Raw genomic sequence first — 9,193 nt, 5'->3', positions numbered from 1 at the left:
GAAAATCTAAATTTAATAACAAAAATCTACATTTTGTAACATATCACAAATATCTAACAGCTTTTGTTTCAGGAAGATATAGGAGATATCATTAACAGACAATAATTGTCCCTGAAGTATGCATTCAAGGTACATCAAGTACTTTCAATGAAAAGGTAAGTCAATCAAGACCCCCAATTTCTTTAACTTTGCTGCACTACTAAGTGGGGCCGAGTAGCACAGTGGAAGTGTATTCGGCCCGTGACCGAGAGGTTGCGGGATCGAATCCGCCTGCCGTGCTGCCGATCTTGTGCCCTTGGGAAAGGCACTTTACACGACTTTCCTCACTTTACTCAAGTGAAAATGAGTCGTCCTTCGGATAGGACGTTAAATAGAGGTCCCGTGTTTGGGGAGAGCCACACCCCGGGCACGTAAAAGAACCTGCCACATGTGCGATGTGGCGGATCAAACCATTCCGGCCAAAATGGGGTAGGGAATTTCCCGAGCAGCCTCGTAACCCCTGCTTTGCCTATTGAGTCAGTGAAGTCAAGCTTGATGTTTCTGACTTAGGGAGAAGAGATGCTGCTACAGTTATCGCTATGGGCCGCTCTTCATCACCATGATGGTAACATCAGGCCCTACGAACATGATTTAGAAAAAAAAAAAAGTGTTTCTATACAAACATCCTACCTCTCCTGTTCAGTGACATGTACAATGATGTCACACTTGACCGTAGTTGTACCACTGTTAGCCTGACATGTGTACGTCCCTGCATGTTCCTTCTTTATCTTGGGGATGGTGAGGATGTGGAGATCTCCCTTGGTGGTCTGTCTGAAGGATCTGAGTCAGGGAGAAGACTGCCTCCATGGAGCCACTAGATGGTGTAGTTTCCTACAACAGAATTATGTTTCAAGATTACATGCTGACAGAGCAAGTGTACAAAATCCTATTATAAGCTGTGATTCTTTGTGGTACACAGTTTCTAGCAAGAGAAATTTCATCTGGAAAATGTGTTACTCATGTAACTTACAGACTATACTATAAAGGATACTACCATTACATCGGTGTGATGTATACTTTAGTGCTTATTTTTATGTTTTACCCGTGCCTTGATAATGTTCGCTAAAGGTGTTCTGGATTGAGTGACAGGTGTTCTGATTTTTTTTTTAATTTGAATTTTGGGTCTGTTCTGTTGAATAGCTGCTGTTGCAACTTTTTGGTTGGGTACACCACATTTTCTCAACCTCTACTGCGTTTTGCGTTGAAAATTTTGGGGGTCAGGGTATGACATAAGTAAAATACAACACAGTGTATTCCACTTTACCCTCAGTCCCAACCCTCTTGCTGGTTGGATGTGGTCAGGCTGGTACCTTGGGTAACATGGAATACACCATATTGTATTCTATATGCATGTGTGCCTGTTATGTTCATTTATCAGATAAAGATTGAAGATCTAATTTTTTAATATCTCACCTGGGATGCCAGCCTGTAAGGTGACCTCCTGACCCTCCTTGACTGTAACTTCTGTGGAGGCTCCAGTGTCTTTTCTTACCACCTGGCTGGTCACCTAAGGTAACAAGGAAAACATCATGTCAAAGATGTTACATGATGGAATGATGCTAAACTAATGATAGGCATTACAGTGCACAAAAGATGTGTTTATGTCATTTTATGCTCAATGTATAAATCATTTCTTTCAATTTTTTGCATTGTTTAAGACTTTTTGGGTCTAAAAAGTAAATCATTGGATTGAAAATGCCCTGTATGATATCCTTGTTAAGAATAGAGCCTTTAAGCACACAAATTAGACCTAAATAGACACAGATTCGATGATAATTGCTAGTGAGCAGTGTCTGTCCTTAGTGCTGAATTACCGGTGATGCCTTCCATTGTCTGTTATAGGCAATAGTGACCATGTTACTGTGAATAGGCTGAGTGGATCTCCTTTAGATACTGAAGTAAAAAAAAGGTGAATTTATTACATCTATATACGTACCATAATTTTATTTATTACTATTGTTTATACTGAGAGTCAGGGCTAAACAAGGCCACTTCCAGGCTATGGGATGCATGGTTGGCCTGAAATAGCATCTTTCCTCCTCATAAACATCAAGCTCTACTAACTGAATATGAGGACTGATTGACCCCATAGGAGAAGCAACAAAAGCTGCTTGGTAACAGACTCCTGTCTCACTCCATTTACATGTAATTTGAAGTGATAATGTCTTAATTTTCTACACTAGACCAAATCGGATCCTATAGCCCCACCTCAGCTCTGTTAAAACCTAAAAATGCAAATATTTTTATACACACATAGCCATTCTCTCATTGGATGAACTGCTAATTGCCATGCTGTCATTGGTTTGGATTCTAATTAAAATTGACAGTCAGCATCAGTCTATTAACACAAAGGGACCATAATCCTACCTGCATCTCCTTGGCAATCCTATTCTCCGTTCTGTCTCCCCTCAGGGCCAAGTCACTGTCCTTGATGCTCAGCACAATGTCGCACGTCGTTGCTCCCGTTTCCGTGGTCGCGCTACAGGTGAACGTCCCCGCCCACTCCTTGGTTACCTTGGTGATTCTTAATGTGTGGATGTCGTACTCGGAGAAGAACGTCACCTGGTCAGATTTTGACAGCTCCTTTCCATTGAAGAACCACTTGACTGATTTACTTCCTGAAAGTAACATAATTAAGTAATTAAAGACATTGTACTGATGATTTGTAAACCAATGCAAGTATACTTGACAATCATCACACTGATTTGGGTGTTTGATGCACTTGTATTCACCTTTACTACACAACAAATGACAGACCCACTAGACTATAGAAAACAGGAACTCTATACCAGTTATGAACCAAGAGGAGGGGGAGATATAAGCAATTTGTACAGTCTCAATTTTTGACACAATGCCAGTCTGCAGAGTTTACTATGCTCCGCTGAGAAAAGCTGACTTGTTGCAAAAACATTGGTAGGTGAAAAATTGATAGTTGTGCCAAAAAGTACAATACTTTCAAGAAAACACAGAGCAGGGTTCTCATACATAGCCTGTGTTACACAATCATAACCTTATTGGACCTTTTTTCCAAGAGTTTGCATGCTAACTTGAGAGAACCATTAATTCCCTTTCTTAGAGTCACCAGTAGGAACTCAGGATGTGTAATCATTATCAAAATCAGACCAATTGGGGCTCAGAATTCTCTGTCACTATGGAAACCAATCATTACAGTTTCCAACACCATAGAGCTTTTCTCTCTAGCACATTTGCATAAATTAAAAGAATTAGGATGTTCCCAATTCTCCTGAATTAGAGGTTTTGGCCATCAAACTTCTGGGGGTCTGACTGGTGGAAGGGCTGATAGAAGTGTATCAGTTTCTTACACAGTAATGAATACAATACAGCAAATTACAGGTCAACCTACCTGGTACCTCAGCTCTCAGGTTGACCTCCTGACCTTCCTTCACCTCGAAGAACTGCGGAGGTGTCTGAGAGACTGGTTTCTGTATCTGTAGCAGCTCAGCTGTCTTCTGTGTGAGGGTGGGGGGTCCGACTGTCAGCAGGATGTCACAGGTCGCAGCGCCGGTGTCGGTCTTGGCAACACAGGTGAACTTTCCTGTGGTCGGCAACGTTTCATCAAAGTAAATAAATCTCATATGTAGAAATGCATAATGCTTCAATAAAGATGACAACTTCACCACTTTTTGCTACAGAATGCAGCTGGATATCTTTGTGGAAGGGTTGTATGTTTTACAAAAATGTGTTTCATTGTAGATACATAGGCAAACTTTCCTGTTGTTAACAATGTTTCACAGTAAATGAGATCTCATTTGGGATATTTTGGAAAGGTACAAACTGGGCAAAAAAGGTTTTCCAAAAGTGCACAAGTGTACCTTGTAGTGATGTGAGAGTGAAAAAGTCTAGCTGATATGTACTAAATGAACAGAAGAGGTATTCTTCCACTGGTCGTGACAGAGAAATCAGATGCCTAATGTACAGTGTTTCCATGTTCATTGTACCAAAGAAAGTATCAATAAACAGTGAACCACAGCGTAACGTTTTGTCAAATAGTGTGCATGTTTGGTAAGTAACACAGTCAGAATTTGAGTTCTTTGGCTCTTGAGTTCTGTAGGAGTGTTTTACCTGAGTAATCACAGGTGACACTGTTGATCTTTAAGATGTGGACGTCACCATCTGAGGAGAAGCTGATGTTGTCAGACTCAGACAGCTCTTTCCCCTCAAACATCCACATTATGTCTGCTGGGCCTGGGGAAAATAATAAAATCATGAATGATAAAAATCAAGCACATATACTAGCTCTTTGAATAGGAGAGTGTTAGAAAGAATTTTTTCAAAATCGATGTTGATACAGGTACATATAATGTGTAATTCCTTATCAATATCAGCAGCTTTACAAGCATTGTGTCAGAAACTGCAAATATCTGCAAAACTTTATTGCAACCTTTGCCAGAAGGCTATGTTTTGGGTAGCGTTCATGTGTATGTATGTGTGTGTGTGTGTGTGTGTGTGTATGTGTGTGTGTGTGTGTGTGTGCATGCGTGTGCGTGTGTGTCTTTGAAGATGTGAACATGATAACTCAAGAAGGCCTGAATGTCTTGATTTTTGATATGAGGGTAGATCTTGAGAACAAGAAAATGAAAATGGTAACCGGGCCCACCTAGCAACTTGTAATGCAAGGTAATTTCCATTTCTTCTATCTTTTGATCTGGAGATGCTATGGTCAACAAATTGGGGTGATGAATAGCTCTTGTACATGGAAAAAGTTATATAGGCTTGACCCCCCTTGCAGCATGTTGTGGTATTGCAGTGACATTTTTGTTAAATAAATGAAAGCAGATAACTTGAGAATGATCTTTGGTATGTAGGTATTGCTAGTTTACATATATCTCATGCTTACCTCCATGTGGGCTCCAAGGATCTAGGAAGATGTACATGTACACAGGTGGAGAGATGGAGACAGTTTAGACATGACAGAATTTGTGAGAATGTTCCACCACAAAGTTTAAGAGTGAGGTAGAGCAACAAAACTGTTCTAAAAACAAATTTGGGTAGGATCCCACATGTACTTGACATTTGACATTACAACAGTTAAAGCTAGTTCACCTTTATCTGTTGGGTAACCTATATCCGTTGCTTTTAAAAACAGGGTATTTGAGGATATCATGCCGAAGGACGTTAGTTTCAAATTGCAATATTTTCCAAATATTGAAGTTTAAAACTACCACCTGTCGACTAGCTTAAGCTTGATGTGCCTAAATACCCTGTTTTTAAAAAGCAACGGATATTGGTTACCCAACAGATAAAGGTGAACTAGCGTTACTATTAACACATACATGTTCATATACATCAGGATGACTACATGAAAGAGAGAAGAGAATGATTGAGACTGTATAGTATCAACATTTAAAGCGGGGAGCTCGAGGTAACGAACAGCAAATGTAGCAGCAAAGCACAATACTTTATGACAGGTAAACACTTAACGTTACATGTACATGTATAATTACCGACATGTCTTAGTTCCTTTGCCTCCTGAATATTTACAGCTGAAGCTTGAATGATATGAGCATATCAGAATAATGTAAACATGTATTTACAGAAGATGACCCAGGCGCTGTATATAAGATTATCTTGAAGTTCCTACCAGGTATTTCAGCCCTCAGAGTGACTTCTTGCCCCTCCTTGACCTCAAACTGAGCCATGGGAGGAGAAGCCTGTGTTGTCTGGACAGGAGATCTCAGTCTCCATTGCTGCATCTGGACCTGCACAGCACAAGCAAAATATATTGGATTGATGACACTTAGACCCAGGTAGTATAAGACAACAGTCATTGTTACTCAAGAAACTGGATAGATTTGTAAATTGATTGTACGTTTCAGGTAGCATTCACTACCTTTCACCGCGAGCTAAAGGCTCTGCATGTAGTTCACCCAAAATCTAAAAATTAATAATATTATGTGAATGGAGTGAAGACAAATATTATGCAGACCAATGGATGAAACCTACTGTAAGACAAGTCAAGACAAGCTAGATGTCAATAAATCAATTAGCTCCCATAGGTATTTGAGTACAGGAGGAAATGCATCTTGTGGGGGTGACAAGATCAAGAAAGTTCGACAATTATAGACGTTTTTTTTTACTCATGATGAATGGATTATACACTTTCTCAATCACACATATTTCCTCTCTAATTCTAAGCGTAGCTCAAAGCTATCTAAAAGGGATGTTTGGTGACTCAGAGAAATATTTCCACTCTACAATCAGAATTTTGAACCCTAGGTACTTGAAGGCAACATTAAGATTGTATGCAACTCTATCAGACATTCACCTCTGCTCCTTCTGTTTCCATTGTCTTCTCCATCTCGAGATGTTTGTCTGGAGATTCCTTCACGTTGACCACAATGTCGCACACGGTCTTTCCGCTGGGCGTTTTTGCGATGCAGGTAAAGGTGCCTGACCAATGGCGGGTGACTTTAGTGACAGTCAGCATGTAGACCTCTTTGTCCACACCAAACTGTACCTCGTCGGATGGTTTCAGTTCCTTACCGTTAAACAGCCAAGTGATGTCAGGCTTTCCTGTATAGGACAAAAATGTTCACAGTTACAGTTAACATTTTAAGATCTTCGTACTGTATCTAGATTAAGGCATGCATTGTACTATTTCTTATTGTGCCTATATTGCACTACTTCTCATTATGGCTCATTTTACAGCATTGTACTACTTCTTATTATGGCTGAGCATTCTACAAAATGTTGAACAATGAAATGCTTGAGAATTAAAATGTTTATGGCTAAACTGTTTCCTGATTTTGTCTGTGAAATATGGGGCATTTAAAACCATTGAACTGCAAAATGCAATAATATATATTCCTCCTTCACTGTCCAATCCTACACTTAGAATCCTGTCCCAGAAAACCACATTTAAACTTGTATACACACAGGAAAAAAGATAAGAGTAGCTTTTTTGTGTTGGATTTAAGATCAACTGATAGTAATGGTCAGGTATTTTCTCTTTAAATTCTTTTGACTGAGGATTCATAATGTTGTATGAAATACTTTGGTACTGGAGTTTCCATGAAGTATTTTGCAGACGCCATAAATTCAAAAGTTTGTTTATTTGTAGCTATATAAGACGTCATGAAATAGCTTTAATTTACTCTGTCTTGATAAACTTGTCCTATCGTATACCTGGTATCTCTGCCCGTATGTTGAGTTCCTGCCCCTCCTGTATGTCTATAGTACCCGGGGCAGTAGACCTCTCCATGAGTAACATGGGCACCCTGAACGTCAGCTCCTGTGTGCGTACGGTCTGTTTCCTCGTGATGGAGCTCGTAGCGTGGGGTGGGGAGGACGGAATGATATGCAGGATGATCTGGCAACGACCGGTACCGTGAGGGGTGGTGGCAATGCACGTGTAAGTTCCCTCGAACTCTCGCAGGACCTTACGAATGGTGAGAGTGGAGGTGTGCTTGGTTGCGGACACAACGATGGATTCGGTGTTGCTGATTTCCTTGTCGTTGAAGAGCCATCTGACATCAGCGTCATCTATGATGTGTGGGATGGGGTGGTAGGACACCAAGTGATTTTGTTTAGTAGTAAGATGGGACATGCAACAATTGTACAATGAATGATATGATTTCTTTCATATTCATACAACCATCCAGCTATGCATGCAATGGCCAAGTGGGTAGAGTGTTCGCCTTGCATTCGGTAGGTCATTGGTTCAATCCCGGTCGAGTCAATTACCAAATACTTTAATAGTACATGCTGCTTAAATCTTTACTTAGCACTCAGCACTAATGAGAATATTGGTTATGGGAGTTAAACACACACCACTACTAGCTGTAGTGGCCCAAGAGCTACAGAAATAAAGATGGCCACCACCCCTAAGCATCTTACGTATGGCCAACTTTAACTTTAATCCAGTAATAATTGTATGTTTCTTACCTTCAACAAATTAATTTGATATCTATATTGAAACTAATGATAGAGAGCCACCTGATCATCACATCCTGTTTTCTGACTATCATTTTTGATCTTGTTTGTTTGTTTGCTTCAACAATTTGATATCCATATTGACAGCTAAGAGAGACTACTGTACAGGTGACAGTCACCTGATTATCACATCCTCCTTTTTGGCTATTGTTTGTTCATTCCATTGTTTACTTGTTTGTTTATTCATTCATTCCTTTGTTCATTCGTTCAGTCATTCGTTTGTCCATTTTCCCTCACCTGGCACCTCTGCCCTGAGTGTGACCTCCTGCCCCTCCAGTACATCCAGTGTTGTAGGCTGGGTACAGGGCTCCTCGGGTAACTTCAGGTCCTGGGGCTGCAGGGATTGGTCCAGCTCAACCATCTGGGGAAACGTGATGAGTAAGATCCCATTACAACAGGACAGAGACTATTGGGCGACTGATGAGCAACCCAAAATTACTGGTCAGTCAGATCATTGAGATGATTGAGCACTTCAATTTCTTGAGTTCTGAATCAAAATTTGGCCACCTTGTGAAATTGATTCGACCCTCAAACGTCCCAACTTAAAGCAAATGAATGTTGATTTCTATGATGTTCAAAATCACATATTTCAAAGATGAAAGTCTTGAGATCAAAACTGACAAAATGTACAACTTTCATGGTCTACATGTATGCAATGATTATCAGTACATACAAGTAGTTGTTTGCCTTCTTCATTATCTGATTGTATTTTATTTTCATGATAATAATCTCAGTGTATGGAGTCGATATTGAAACCTCCATTTGGAATTAAGTTACGGGCAACTTCCGTTTTTGTTTATCTGTTTGTTTGTTTGTCTCTCACCTTGATGACCTCATGTGTGGACGGTTTCTCCACCTCCAGTTGAATATTACAGGTGACCTCTCCCCTGGGGGTCATGGCGACGCATGTGTATGTCCCAGCATCCTCTTGTTTCACACTGACGATGGTGAGGCTGTGCATGTTACCGAAGGAGGTGTAACGACGGTCCTCAGTCTCCCGGATCAGTCTGCCATCTAGGAGCCACTCTATTCTTCTGCTATCTGTGATCATATAAAAAAGAGATGTGTGTGCATGTATACTACAATGGACAGGTGACACACGGTTTTATGCTGTAGCAGGCTGTAGCTAAATGCAATGCTAAACGATGATATATTTTGTAAGGTATTGATACAAACAAAACTCACAACTCATACAAAATGA

General features: G+C 40.3%; 1 protein-coding gene across 1 annotated transcript in view; it reads right to left on the bottom strand.

Moving 5' to 3' along the window:
- Positions 1 to 6,313: 6,313 nt before the first annotated feature.
- LOC118405945 (obscurin-like) overlaps positions 6,314 to 9,193 on the bottom strand; it is a 7,105-nt gene continuing 4,225 nt past the window's right edge. The window contains exons 4-7 of the mRNA XM_035805798.1: positions 8,816 to 9,033; positions 8,230 to 8,353; positions 7,186 to 7,542; positions 6,314 to 6,573 (exon numbers count right to left, since the gene is read on the bottom strand). Of these exons, the coding sequence (XP_035661691.1) occupies positions 6,314 to 6,573; positions 7,186 to 7,542; positions 8,230 to 8,353; positions 8,816 to 9,033 (959 nt within the window). The remainder of the gene's footprint in view (positions 6,574 to 7,185; positions 7,543 to 8,229; positions 8,354 to 8,815; positions 9,034 to 9,193) is intronic.

This window comes from Branchiostoma floridae, chromosome 18, assembly GCF_000003815.2.
Source record: "Branchiostoma floridae strain S238N-H82 chromosome 18, Bfl_VNyyK, whole genome shotgun sequence".
Lineage (NCBI taxonomy): Eukaryota > Metazoa > Chordata > Leptocardii > Amphioxiformes > Branchiostomatidae > Branchiostoma > Branchiostoma floridae.
Note: the sequence above shows the minus strand (reverse complement) of the source record. Positions and strands in the feature narration are given on the sequence as shown.